Source organism: Peromyscus eremicus, chromosome 6 (assembly GCF_949786415.1).
Source record: "Peromyscus eremicus chromosome 6, PerEre_H2_v1, whole genome shotgun sequence".
NCBI lineage: Eukaryota > Metazoa > Chordata > Mammalia > Rodentia > Cricetidae > Peromyscus > Peromyscus eremicus.
In genome coordinates this window covers 39,343,684-39,358,868 of record NC_081421.1, presented here as the reverse complement: position 1 = coordinate 39,358,868, position 15,185 = coordinate 39,343,684, and the positions used below count along the sequence as shown (strand labels likewise).

General features: G+C 40.6%; 1 protein-coding gene across 1 annotated transcript; it reads left to right on the top strand.

Annotated features, from left to right (window-relative positions):
- The first annotated feature begins 8,520 nt into the window (after positions 1-8,520).
- LOC131912417 (non-histone chromosomal protein HMG-14) lies at positions 8,521-9,429 on the top strand. The gene has a single exon (XM_059264711.1). It carries the CDS (start codon positions 8,597-8,599, stop codon positions 8,888-8,890), a length of 294 nt encoding a protein of 97 aa, XP_059120694.1. The 5' UTR covers positions 8,521-8,596; the 3' UTR covers positions 8,891-9,429.
- The last annotated feature ends 5,756 nt before the right edge of the window (positions 9,430-15,185 follow it).

The following is a 15,185-nucleotide window of genomic DNA, read 5'->3' as shown; positions in this document are numbered from 1 at the left end:
TGACATATCCATTTCTCCATTTTATATGAAAAACAAATTGTGTCCTTAAAGTTCATCAGGGAATCATGTATCACACAAATGGCCATTGAGCTTAAAGTTCATCAGGGAATCATGTATCACACAAATGGCCATTGAGCTTGCTTAACAAAGGAACACAGAATTCTAAAGCAGAAGTAGTCGAGCCTTTAGCTGAGTTAGCAGACAGTGGTTCAGAGTTCCCCAACAGCCAGGGGGCTGCTGGATGAGCCCAGGTTGTGTAAATATGCCCCCCCCCGCTACATACATGCTTTCCTCCCATCCTGGAATCATGTTTTGGGTTAATTCCCTCCAGTCTCAATTTCATTCTTCCCAGTGGCTCCAAGGTTTCCTAGAACAAAATAAAGTAGAATAAGAAGTAGCTAGTTCAAAACTCAATAACAACATATTAGGTGAATCATTCATGTAATTTAGGCTAACTAGTTAATTTTCACTTGAATTATACAAATATTTTTCCTCGAATTCTTTAAGGGAATTTTTCATTTCCTCTTTAAAGATCTCTATCATCTTCTTAAGGTCATTTTTAAGGTCGATTTCTTCTGTTTCTTCTGTGTTGGGATGTTCAGGTCTTGCGGATGTAGCTTCTGATGGAGCCGCACTGGTTTTTATGTTGTTGACTGTATTTTTGCACTGGTGTCTGCCCATCTCTTTCTCCTCTTGGTGCAAGCCGTGTCTGTGTCTGAGGGAGCCTCTCTCGGTCTGATCGGTACTCTTGGTCCAGTGGGAGCTCTTGGTCTAGTTGGTGCTGATGGACTCCTTATCTCAGAGAGCAGCTCTTAGTCCAATTGGCACTCATGGGCTCTGTGTCAGGGAGTAGCTCTTAGTCCAATCTGGCGCGGGCAGGCTCTGTCTCAGGGAACACTTGCAGTTGCAGAGGGTGGGTGGGATTTGGGGGAGGTGGGGCTTGTGGGTTACAGGGTCTGATGGGGGATGGTGGTAGTCTGATCTGTGTGCATGAGGTCTGTCTACCAACTGGCCTGTAACTGGGACTGCAATGGGTGGTGGTGTGGGGGTGCAGGGTTGTGCTGCTGGGCCCAAAGCCTAGGGGCTAGGGTGTTCGGGTTTGAGGATAAAGACTCACCTCTTAGTCCAATCTGGTGCTGGTGGGCTCTGTCTCAGGGAACAGTTGAAGTCTTTACAAATACTTTAATCTCAACTAATTATATAAATATTGGTTGAAGCTTTTATATGCAACTAAAGATTGCAAAAGTTAAAATATGCTATGTTTAATGCACACAATTTGATTTTTAAGTCCTATACTAAGTGATTTTTAAAAGATACACAGTAACATATAGCACAACGAGACAAGAGCAATCACTGTGATTCTAGGTACTCTAGCCAATCATCAAAGCATTTGTCACCAATGTTTTTTCTTTTTTGGTTTTTCAAGACAAGGTCTCTCTGTGTAGTTTTGGTGTCTGTCCTGGATCTTGCTCTGTAGACCAGGTTGGCCTTGAACTCACAGAGATCTGCCTGGCTCTGCCTCCTGAGTGCTGGGATTAAAGGTGTGCGCCACCACGCCCAGCTTGTCACCAACAATTTTTACATAAGATTTTCTAGTATCTTCTGTGTATAAGTGGTTTATTTTTCAAGTGAGTATTCGGTTAGTTATCCACAGTACTTAAGAAAAATGTACTTAGAGGTTTATAAAGGAATTTGTGTGTATGAGTGTTTTGCCTGTACGTATGTATGTGTACCATGTGCGTGCTTGGTGGCAGAGGAAGTCAAAAGAGGGTGTCAGATCCCCTGGAACTGGAGTTATGAGTGATTATAACACCATATAGGGTTTTGGAGCAGAAAATGCTCTTAACAGATGAAGCTTTCTCCAGCCTCAGTGGTTGATTTCGAAAAATGTTATTAATTGTATATTCTAGCTGTTAACAGGTTACCAGTAATGACAGCAAAACATAGAACATGTTATGGGAACTGGACAGCAAGACTTTCTTTTGTGATGGAATTTCTCAAGTACAAGCAAATAACAAGCTATTTTAGAAACTCCCAACACGTAGAACTGCATTATGCTTTCTCAATTTCTGTCAGAAATCCCTGTACAGGTGCTGCTTTTAGTGGGTTTCCCTAAAACTGAGCAGGCTTTCAAAACTGACCTCGAGCAAACCAAAGCAGAGAAAGGCAGAAGTTTGACTTCTTGCCACCTTGTGATGTTCTGACGGTTCTATAGGAAGTGTGGTGACCTCCTAGGCTACGCCCACTGTCAGCTTTTCTCATAAACATATTTTCCTCGAGAAACCCAAAGAATGTTTCTTTCCTTGAAAGGATGTGTGCTTTTTCTGGTGGATGTTGATTTTGGAAGAAGATTAAAGAAATGTGAAGGGTTGTAAATACCCTGGCATTGGGGGTGGGGAGTGAGGGTATTACTCATGTGGTGAATCCTTATTTTGGCAATTACTAAGTATGTAAAATAAAATTTAATCCTTGATGTTGTTGCCCACTTTGTAGATGAGGAAGCTGTGTCAAAGAGTAGTTCGGTTGCTTAAATTCATACGTTGGCAAATAGAAGGACTGGAATTATGTTGAAACAGCACAGAAAATCTCCTAGAATGAGAAGCATCCCTGCTTTTCATCAAAGTTAGCTTTCAATGGTGCAAAGGGAGTATCTGCAATCACCTTCATCTCCTCTCACTAACTTTGTTTCTCAGACAATTACTTTGTTAGTACAATGATCAGAGAGAATGTTCACAGGAAAAGCCAGCAGGAAAGGTGGCACCGCTTTAGCACTCAAATGTTAATTATTGTGCCATTATATTTATCACAGGTGTATTATGTGTTTTCCATATAATTTCTATTTGATCTGCACTAGGCTTTAAGAAAGGCATTATATTTCTACTTTAAGACACAGTTATGGCATGCAGGGAGTAAATAATTATCACACAGTACAGGGAAGAGCTGGCATTGGAATTCAAATACCTGTTCTAAAATTTAATCATGGCTGTGCACAAGTGTCATAAATGAAGCTAGCAACAGTGATTATTGGAAATGCTGCTGAGGTTTTAGCTACCCTCCCAATACAGCTGGTGCCTTCTGTAGCCTGGACCTCATTTCCCTGTTCTGAGCTCGTACAGTTTTCTGTGGCCAATTATTTTCAAACAGAGCCACACTTGGTCTAAACCATTCAACACAATCCATTGTCCGTGGTTACGTACTCATGATGAGCACATCTGCAGATAAAGCTGGTGATGCTTAAGGTGATGATACTGGGGCTCCTGGGAAATTCTTTACCTATTTCTTTCTTATTTAACAGCATGAGAACATGAGAGGCTGGAGCTATGGTTATTTGCTGGTCTCAGGATAAGCCTAAAGCCATAGCAAATATAACTTGAAACTCAGGGCCAGAGCAGAGATGGACCTTGGTGTCCATTTTTCCTGAATGAAGCTCTGACTATATTGTTATCCAAAGACTATGCTATTATATAGATATTGATTTACATTTCCATTTTTGGAAATCTAAATTTTCTAGTGTTTTTAAGTGAACAAAATCTGATATTAATTAGATTCTAAAATACCACTAAGAAAAGAAACATAACAATAAACTGAATTACACTCATAATGGCTGATCTGAAAATTATGTATTTTGAAATATTTTCAAGCAGCAAAATAAAAATATTTGTATCAAAAGGGAATAAATGCAGGAGATAAATGCAGGATGAGGTAGGTAGGTAAAATAACAATATGAATGGATAAAAAAGCCACAAGGAAACAACTATGAACTATTTAAATTCAGCATAGATAGATGGATGGATGGATGGATGGATGGATGGATAAATTTTTAAAATTAACCTTTCTCATCTGGGGTGTTGGCATTTCCTCCAAGAGCCCAAGACCACCTAACAAAACCCCCAATACTATGCATGTGAAACTATCTTTTGAGTTATTAGCCAGGCCTGTCTAAGAGACTGCCAAAACATACAGCTTATTGCTGTTGCCCTTGGTTACCACCCAGAGGTGGAAGGTGAGTCCCTGTAGCTGAAGACACCATGCACTTCTGAAACAGGGCTCAGAGGCCCCAAGTTAGAACAGACCTGGACAACCCCTCCTCAAGGCCCTGCAACCTGCCCATTCTTCTGATCTACTCATCAATGTGTAACTTTCCTATTCCTTCTCTCTCTTTTTCTTAGGGATATTGGACAAAGCCCTGGCATGCTTTCCCAACCAATCTGGGCTTCCTCACTCCCTTTTCTCTAAAGCTATTTTCTTTCCTTGTTTCTTGTCCACTATGTGGCTGTGTTAATTCCACAAGCCAAGAATAAGACCACTACCACAATTTTTGAGCCAACTTTGAAGCAAACTTTATTAAATACTGGCTGAGACAATAGACATTGGCCAGATCTGCACCTGGGATTCCCAGAGAATGGTCACAAATTACAGTAGTCTGATGTTTATAAAGGCAGAACTCACAAGCCTATTTACTTCCTGCCTTTGTCCAAATGGGGCAAGCATACATCCTGACGTAGTTCTTGCCTACGCGTGATGAAGCACACATCCTGTACAGTTGGTGCAACCAAGCTTGTTTATAGACGTGAAAACACTTGGCTTATGTCTTACATGAACAACAGCCTCCAGTATTCCAGGAAGTCATCTGTCTTTGGGCAAGTGGGGCTTATATGTGAGAGGCGTTTTTGTTTCATAGATCTCTTAAGAAAAATAATTAAAAGTTAAAACAGAACTTTAGCCCTTTCAGCTGCTTGCAAACAGCATAGCTTTCTCCCTTCTCCAGCAGCTACCAACACTTACAGCTGGCCTGCCTTTTGTTTGTCTGTCAACGAACAAAATTGTCCTTCAGTTTCCTTCTGATTCTATTTGTAAATTCTTTCATTAACAAGTCCAAGAATCCAAAAGAGTTCAAAAGTAACCAAATTTTTTTAGTTTAGGAAATTTCAAAACAGCATGGCGTTCAGGATGTTGCATGATTACTGCTCATGACTCTTTCTTAGGTGTATAAAGTAGAGAGGAGCAAGCAGAGTGCAAAGATAGAAAAAAATGTGCAGCTTAGACAGAGAAGGAGCAAGAGTGAGCTTAAAATTGCATAGTAAGTGACTGTGGAGAAAGCATTAGAGAAACCTTGAGCGCTGCATTGAAACAACAGGATAGGTGCTTGAGGAGAAGACCCATCAGAGGATGCACATTGGGAAAGATGCTAATTTACTTGAACCAAGAGAGTCTACACTGGGAATGCTGGGAAGGAGTTCCTTGCTTTAAGATATGTGCCAAGGGAAGTGTTTTCTCAGATTCAGTGAAGAAAAAGGCAAAAAAGCCATCAAAAAGCAGTATTCTAAGGGAGCCACAATTGCTATGATTATGTTCTTGATCCTTCAGTCTATTTATGTGCTGAATTCTATTGGCTGATTTGCACATGCCAAACCAATCTTTCATCTCTGAGATGACATCAACTTATTTATAAAGAAGTAGATTAAAATATTAAATTAGCATATAATTCATTAGATACCATCATGACATTTTTGAATGAATGTTTTGGTAGACTACCCTCCTTATCTCCTCTGCCTCCATGTTACTCATTTTTTTAAGTTAAAATTGCTACACTTGCATGAAATCATATTCACAAATTATAAATTCTTACACAATCTGATATCTTTTAAACTTTTTTTATTTATTCGTTGTGTTGTTCACATCATGCATCCTGGTCCCACCCATCTTCCATCCCCTTACATTGCCCTCTGCCCCTGCAGCCTTCCCCTCCCAATAAAACAAAATAAAATTTAAGAGAAAAAAGAAAATAAAAAGGAAGAAAGGGAAAATTCTCATCATAGAAGCTGCAGTATGACACAGTGAGTCATGTAGTAAATCCCTTTATCCGTACATCTTTACATCCAGGAGTTCACTGCAGAGAATCATTGGTCTGGTTCGAGGCCGTGGTCTCTGTTACACCATCATGCTGGTCCCTTCCTGGGATTTTTCCTGTACATCCCATTGCTGCCCTATGTCATGAAGATCCTACAACCCTGGGTCCCCAGGACCAGTACATCACCCCACCTCCACCCCCATGCTCCAGCAGATCACAGATGGGTTGGGTGTTGGGGTGGCTCAACACATCAGCCTGGTTCTGGGCCTGGGTAATTGCACAGTTGGTCAGCCTGCCTGCTCTCCCCATCCTCTCCACCAGGGTGAGCTCTCCTGCATTGCCCTGGCTAGTTCACCCCTTGCAGCAATGAGCAAGGGGTGGAGTCAGTTCTGCTTTCACATCCTCAGGGTCGGTTATCCCACATCTACACCTTCAGGACCAGCTCTATTGTGTTGCCCAGGGGAGGTTTAGGGGCCACTCTCCAGAGTACTGCAGCTGATAAGGGTTAAGGACAGCTCTCTTGCTCTTATGACACCAGGGATAGCTCCTCTACTTGTCTTAGGCATTGATGGGCCCAGGGAGGGGACAATCTCTCCCACACCTATGCTGCTACATGACAGATGAGGAATGGGGGCAGCTCTTCCATATTCACAACTTCAGGGCTAGCTCACCCATACTTTTGCCAACAGAGTCAGCTTTACTGTGCTGCCCAGGCAAGGTGCAGGGTCCACTTTCCCAAGTGCTAGAGGATCAGCTCCCTTGCCAACCACAGATGGCAGGGACAAGAGGGGAAGGGCATTTTCCCCTCACCCTCACTACCACATGGCAGATGAGGTAGATGTGGCCTGCTCTCCCAGTCTCACACCCTCAGGGCCAGCTAACCCATGCCTCTGCTAACAGGGTCAGTCTACAGTGCTGCTTGAGTGAGGAACAGGGGTCTCTTTCCTGAATGCTGTAGCTGGAAAGGGGGAGGGTCAGCTCCCTCATCTGTTGCAGGCTTTGAGGTGTCTGAGAAGGGGGCATGGGGCATCTCTCCCTCACGAACACCACCACATGACAGACAAGTGGTAGGGACAGCTATCCCAAGCTCACAACTTGGGAGCTAGCTTACCCACATCTCTACCAACAGGGTTGGCTTACTGTACTACCCAGGCAAGGTGCAGGTCCTGCTTTCCCGAATGTTGTAGCTGGCTGGGGGTGGGGGCAGCTATCCCACTCTTATGACCTTTGGCCTAGCACTCCCACCTGCCTCAGGTGTTGATGTGGAGGAGGGCATCTCTCCTGGCCTAAGCCTCATTCTACTCTTAATGAAGGCCCTATCCACAACTTCATTTATCTGGTCTCTTCCTCTTTCATGTCCCTTGTACCCATTTGCTTAGGCCCCTTCTCCTTCCTCATCACCAATTTTAGTGTCTCTTGGTTTTCTTTCAATGATTTTAGGCTTTACCCACGTAATTAGTCATTTACATATATATAAACACATGTATATATTACAGGCTAGTATCTACATGTAATGGAGAAAACACAAGCTAATGTCTGAATATGATGAAAACAGTTTTAGGTCTTTTGAAGTTGGGTCACTTTGCTTAATATTACACATTTATTTTTCTGTCAATTTCATAATTTCATTTTTGCTTAACGCGGTATACAATTCCATTGTTTGTATATACCACACTTCCATTATCCATCTGTAAGTTGATAGCCTGCTAGCCTGGCTTTATTGAATTTATATCATGAAAAGAGCAGCGATAAGCATGGATATACAAGTTATCTCTGTGGCAGGGTATGGAATCATTTGGGTGTGTGTCCAGGAATCGTATGTCAGTTCTATTTTTAATTTTTTTGAGAAACAGTCATACTAATTTCCATCACAGCTGCACTAGTTTGCACTCCCACTAGCAGTGGATAAGGGTCTCTCCTTTCCCACATTCCACCAGCATTTATTACCAGATTCTTTTTAATGAAAGCCATTTGAATTGGAATTCCAAAGTAGCTTTCATTTGCATTCTCCTGATGACTAGGTATGAGAAACACTGAAAAAAAAAATACTTATAGGCCATTGGTGTTTCTTCTTTGAGACCAGTCTATATCCATTCCATTAGGACATTTGTTGATTGGCAGTTTTGTGGGTTTTGTTTTGTGTGTGTGTGTGTGTGTGTGTGTGTGTGTGTGTGTGTGTGTGTGTGTTTGCAAACTCTGGATATAAGACCCTTGTCTGAAATGTAATTGGGCACTCTGTTAGATTGATACCTTATTTTGCTTTGAAAAATCTTTTTAACTACAGATAGTTCCATTTGTTGCTTCCTGGGTCTAGTTCCTATGCCATTGGAGTTTTGTTCAGGAAATTCTTCCCTAGGCCTATATCTTAAAGTGCATTCCTCATGTCTTCCTCTAGCATTTCAGGTTTTAAATTAAAGTGTCTGATTCGTGTCGTGCTGATGTTTGTATGGAGTGAAAGACATGGATCTAATCCCACTCTTTTACAAGCAGATAGCCAGTTTTAACAGCACCATTTGTTGGGTAGGCTGTCTTTTTCCTAAAGCATGTTTTTACCTCCTTGGTCAAACCTTACATGGTAATATCCTTGTTGATAATGTCCTGTGTTCTTTCACTCTGCCCCATTGGTCTACTTGTCTGTTTTGTGCTGGCAAAAATCTCTTCCTCAGTTCGTGTGGTGGCGGCCGAGGCGGCGTAGCTCCGTGACGGGTTCGGCCTCGCACGCGCCTCCCACCCAGCGCCGCCACGATGCCCAAGAGGAAGGTTAGCGCGGACGGAGCGGCGAAGGCGGAGCCCAAGCGGCGCTCCGCGAGGCTGTCGGCCAAGCCCGCCCCTGCCAAGGTGGACGCGAAGCCGAAGAAGGCCGCGGGAAAGGATAAACCGTCAGACAAAAAAGTGCAAACCAAAGGGAAGAGGGGAGCAAAGGGCAAACAGGCTGAGGTGGCTGACCAGCAGACCACAGACGTGCCTGCAGAAAACGGAGAGGCTGAGAACCAGAGTCCAGCCTCTGAAGTTGAAGAGAAAGAAGCCAAGTCCGACTAACCATCCATCGTGTCTGTCAGTGTCCCCGCCTCCCTTCTTGTACAATCCAGAGGAATATTTTTATCAACTATTTTGTAAATGCGAGTTTTTTAGTAGCTCTAGAAACATTTTTAAAAGGTGGGAGGAAGTCCCGCCTCATCCCATTTTTTAAGTGTAAATGATTTTTTTAAGAGGTTAAATCACTTGCTGGTTGTTTATTTTTTGGTACAACCAGAAAAGAGCAGGATACTGAATCAGGAGAGGCTGTGAGTGTCTCGGGGGTCACCATAACATTCCGTAGAGGGGGCTAGTTTTATATCCTACAACACAAAGCATACTTGGAGTCTTGGCCGTGCATTTGTGTCTGGAATATTTTCAGTTATTTCTGGTCTCGTGTTTCTAGTAGAACTGTATCCTAAAAACCACTCCTCGGTCCTTGCCCTGTCAGAACTGTCTCTGGTCACGGCAGTCCATTTTCCTAACAATTGTGATAATGTGCTGTGAAAGATTGAAATTTTGAATATGTACTGTATGTGGCATAAAATTGTGAGTCAGTGGAATTAAGGATTGTGAGCATTTGATTGTTATGTGAGGTCTTAGGGAAAACTTGCCAAGTTTAGGCTGGAACATCACTGGAATAAGTTCAAAGAGAAAAAACACATGGCTCTTTTGGGTACGTGAACACAATGTCTGACTCTTAGAGTTTGGGTCCATGTTTTAAGAATTGAAATGTCTGTGTACTCAACCAATAAAGTCTCAGTTGTGAAAGAGTGAAAAAAAAAAAAAAAAAAAAAAAAAAAAAAAATCTCTTCCTCACGATAGCTCTGTAAGTATAATTTGATGTCAGATGTTGTGACCCCTCCAGCTGTGTTCTTTCTCTTTAAGGTTGCTTTGGCTATTTGTGGTATTTTGTAGTTCTATATAAATTCTTTGATTGTTTTTTTCTAGTTGCTGTGAAGAATTACATTGAACTTTTGATGTGAGCTACACAGAATGTGCAGAGTACCTTTGATATTATAGCCATGTTAAAAATATTAATTATGCCAATCCAGAGCATGAAAAGCCTTTGCATCATCTAATATTCTCATTGTTTTACTTTTTCAATGTCTTAATATTTTCAGTACAGAGGTACTTCACTTTCTTTGTTAGGTTGGTTACTCCTAGGTACATTTTTGTCTTTTGAACTATTATGAATGAAATGCTTTTCCTAATTTCTTTCTCTAATAGTTTATTGCCTACATATATATGAAAGCTATTGATTTACTTAAAATATTTTATTTTTATTGTGTGTGTATATGTGTATGTATGTACCATGTATGTGTGGGTGCCCCTGAAGGCCAGAAGAGGGTGTCAGATCACCTGAAGCTGGAGTTATATATTGTTGTGAACTACCTAATTTAGGTGTTGGAGACTGAACTTGGATCTTCTGGAAAAGGAATACACAGTCTTAATGATTGGGACACCTGTTCATCCCCAAGATTACTGGTTTTTGCATGTTGATTAAGTATCTCCCCCACCCCATGGAAGTGTTTATTAGATCTGAGCTTTCTTGTAGATTCTGTAGGATCTTTTAAACATAGAACCATGTTATCTCCAAAAAATGACTTCTTTTTCCCCCATTTTAATACATTTTATGTCTTCAACTTGCCTTATTGCTGTAGCTAAGACTTCAAGCATGGTTGAATAAAAGAGGTGAGATTGGGTATTTCTGTCTCACTCCCAATCTTGCCAGAAATGTTCTTACTTTTGCCCATTTACTAGGGTGTTGGATATAAGTTTGTTGTATATAGCCTTTGTTGTTTTATGATACGATACATCTATTCCTAATGTCTCCAAGACAGTAACATGAACTCATGTTGATCTTAGTCAAATGCTTTTTTTTCTGCATATAAAAGATCATTATGTGATTTCTCTCATTTGTTTCAAAGAGATAGAGTCTTACTATATAATGATGAGATTGATCCATTATTAATAGAAAATGTGCTGGAGGCCTCAGAATTTCATAAGAAACATCATGCAAATGGCAAAGGTTTAAAAGATGCACTTTTTCATCACTTGGCAACAAGCCAAAGAAATCATAAAAAAAAGTCCTGCTTGTTCTTTCTATAACAAAACTCCATTACCTACAGGAAGTAATCCTAAAGGTATACAAAGAAATGAAATTTGGCAGATGGATGTGTTTCATTTTTCAGAATTTGGAAAATTAAAATATGTGCACCATACCATTGACACCTATTCAGGATTTCAAGGGGAACTCCTATGAGTTCTGAAAAGGCTGATTCTATAATTACATACCTATTAGAAGTTATGGCCATCATGGGAATACCTGTATAAATTAAGGCTGACAATGCTCCAGCATATGTCTCAAATAAAATGAAGCAGTTTTTTGCTTATTGCAACATAAAGCGCATTATAGGTATACCACATAATCCCACAGGCCAAACAGTCATAGAAAGATCCAACTGAACTTTAAGAGATATGCTAAATAAACAGAAAGAAGTAACAATGATCCCTAGAAATAGACTACACAATGCTTTATTAACCTTGAATTTTCTCAACACTGATGAGAAAGGGACAACAGCTGCAGAGACATTGGATAACAGAAACAAAAACAAAAAACAAAAAAAAAAAAACCCAAAAAAAACGCCTGAACTAAAACAATCTGTTTACTTCAAAGATGTGTTGACCTTGAAATGGAAACCAGGATATGTCCTATGCTGAGGAAGGAATTTTTGCTTTTGTTTCTACAGGAGGAAAAAAGCTATGGATACCAAAAAAAAAAAAATTAATAAAAATTCGATTTGAACAGGAGAAACCCCTTGATGAGAAGTAATAGCTTATTCACAGATATGACAATTCTACAAGTTGTAAGGAAAACTCAACAAACAAGGGTTAGGACAGGGTTCTGTTTTTTGTCTTTACAGTAAAATAAAAATACCCATCTTCAAGAAATCAAAAGGCCTTGGACACCTAGATGTCTACAGAAGAAGGGAAGGACCTATTGCTACCAATATACTCTACAGGGTAATATTCCACTGCCTAACATCAGTATCTCTTTAACTCTAGAAAAATTGTGGTCCCAATTTGATTATAAATCAAACTGGCCTTGGAGATGGAATATGACTCTCTCCTTCTAGGAGCCCACAAAGGTTTTCTAGTCATATCTGAGCTTGCTTTACACAGCAGGGCTGCATTAGATGGCTGGACCACATGCAAGGTCACCAGGTGTTTGGGATGGTCTACACTTGGCTCTGCTGGAGAGGTCTTTTGCCTCACCCCTTGGCATTCCTTTAAAAAGCCCTTTAGTAGAGACAGAAGGGGGTGGTGGGTTGAGACCCAGGCCCTCCTGAGGCTATCCTGTGTTTTCTGTCTGTCTCTCTCTCTCCTCTATCCTTCTATCTACAAATCCTCATTTCTCCCTGCTAAAGGGTACCCTGAGGGAATAAAAGGGAGCTGGTCTCCCTCATAAACCCAAACATGTTGCTAAAGGAAAAAATTAGGAGATTCTGTTTCTTATCAGAAGAGCCAACTGATATGGGACAAAAGAAAACCCACAATCTAGGAACGATTGTTGTCATAATTCTATTTCTCTCCATGCTTATTCTTGAATTTTTGGAATCCTTCTACACATGTCATGTCACCTTAAGATTCAAACTTTCTGTTTTGATATTAATAATGTTCAAGTTTTCCACAGTGAAAAACCAAGTCTTTCCAATAGTAGTCTCTGAAGTCTCCAGAAGGAAGATGGGGCCCACAACAATGACTCTACCCAGTCCATAATGATGTCTTTAGCCAATAAACACCATGCAATGATCAGCTTTAGGCTGTAAATTATTCAGGACAGTTCCAAGATGAGATGGTCCATCATATCACACTTCTAGCCAGAACTTCAGATAAACCTTACCCATTATTCTGAGATTGGCTACAAACAATACAGCTAGTCCTTTTGAGACCTAAACATTTAGCTTTTGTACAAGATCCCACAGAGATATTGTCACCCCCTAGACAGCAGGAAATAATTTTAAGAAAATGATGCCCCCTCCCCAAAAAGTTTTTATTTTCTCAGGGTTATGGATAAGTTGTTTTAGGATTGGGGGTGAGACAAACAAACAAAAATTTAGACTCAAGATTCTCTTTCAGAAAAGGAAAAAAAAAGAAATTGATAGGATAGGATATTAAGGTAGATTATTTTATCTACTAGTAAACTAATTTAGCAAGCTATCAGCCTTAGATAATTTGCACTGATATGGATTCTTGAATATTGATACAAATGTATACTATTTTTCTATTCCTATTTAAGATAATTTGTATATTGATACAAACTCAAAACTATAATTGTATTTTAGGCATGTTCTTACTCCTACTTGAAATATTTTATATATTGATACAAATGTAAAATTATATTAGTCATACCATCTGTATGTTCTACCTCTATTAGGATATTTGGTATATTGATACATATTAAGGATATTGTTGTCATATATTGCACTATACAGTTCTACCTCTATTAAAGATATTTTGTATATTGTCACAATTTTAAGGTCATTGCCCTTATACTGTACATCTGTTTAGAGATTGTTTACCTTCATAATGTAAAACGTTAGTCCTTAGGTTATTCAGGTAGATAAGACTTACAGATTAATAGTCACCCATGTTTATCATATCATATAGTTATGTTTTCCAGATTTACAGAAACATTTATAAGATGGATAGGTAATCTTCAAACACTTCATAGACCTAAAGAATATGGCATTAAAATGTTTTGATAACTTAGAATTCTGTTGACATGAGACACTATTGCTCTCACAGCACTGATCTACTCTTGAGAGAATGTTGGTCTTCAAAGATACTCCGTAAAGAACTTTGTCTTCTTCTTGGCACAAAATGGCCTACTGGGCAAAAAACTGCTCTTTGCCTCAACTGCTGACAGTATGCATGCTGTCCTTTCCAAATGAGCAGGACACAAGGAAAAGCAACTGCTGAAACTTGCCAAGACAGAGTAAGATGATCTTTCAAAATTCCTGCTTCTAATAATGGTCTGTCAAATATTCCAGGCCTGTAGCCAAATATGGATGCCACAGCAGTACTGAGAAACGTTAGGTGACTGTCCAGGCTGCCAGCTGTCTCTGTTTATTTTGCAATTTTTAAAGGTGGGCTTTGAGATCTTATTTGCTCAAGTTATGCCCAGTGTGGCACACAGTCTCCTTCTGCCTTTGAATCAAGATTCAGAATTCTCAGCTCCTTCTCTAGCACCATGTCTACCTGCATGCTGCCATGCTTCTTGCCATAGTAATGATGGACTAAACCTCTGAATCTGTAAGCCAGCCACCAATTAAATGTTTTCCTTTATAAGAGTTGCTATGGTCATGGTGTCTCTTCACAGCAATGAAACTCTAAGACAACAACTAATATTTCAAAGAAGACTGGGTTACATTAAGAAGGTCAAATCTGAGAATTTATGTGGAAGACAAAGGAACATAGATAAAGTAAAAGGGAATAGACAGTTGGAACCAACTAGGTTTCCTAGTGGCTGTACCCAGCAAGACTGCATAAGAGTATAGTGGGTAGCTGTTCCAGCTTTGACCTGGAAATACTACCCCTAGTGAGGTTTCTGGTAACTGCCACACCTACCTATGACCTGCCCCTGGGGCAGGGCCAAGACAGGAGCCCTTAAGACCCAAGATCCAGATGTGCCAGCTTTCTTGGTTCCTGGTGATCCTGGATGCTGGAAGACAGATCAAGTCAGAGTGCTCCAGAGAACCCTGCTGGGCTGCACCTCATTTCTCCCAGATCCTATAACCAACTCCTTTACTGGCTTATAAGTTACCCCCAAATAAACCTCCTTTTTAACTACTTGGAGTTGCCTTGATAAATCTCCACAATATAAGAAGTTGATTGGACCACAGTGGGCAGTGGCTGTGCTGCATCCTCAGGGACCCTCTCTGGGGGGAAAAGTCAAATCAGGACAGGACAGACAATTGCCTGGGGAGGAAACTCTGAAAAGATCCTTCCAAAAAAAACCCCTTTGTTTCAAGTACTTTCATTTCCCTCACTGACCCTGTACCGTGGAGGAACAAGCACCCAGGGAATTTTGCTTCCCGCACAAAAGTGCCTGCCCCTGTATGCACAGGCAGAAGGACATAAACCACTTGGTGACTGGGTCAGGTGAAAGATATAATTAGAGAGGTACACCTGTTAAGCCATGGTACAGGCATCCTAAAGCAAGTTTAGGGAAGAAAAATCTCCTATTGCAAAAGCAAAACCCTGTATAGGGAACCAGAAAGTTTGCTAGCATACCTGAAAGACTTTCTGGGAA

Bases quoted from the DNA above. Each gene is read 5' to 3' on its own strand.
- LOC131912417 (XM_059264711.1), top strand. From the start codon at position 8,597: ATGCCCAAGAGGAAGGTTAGCGCGGACGGAGCGGCGAAGGCGGAGCCC.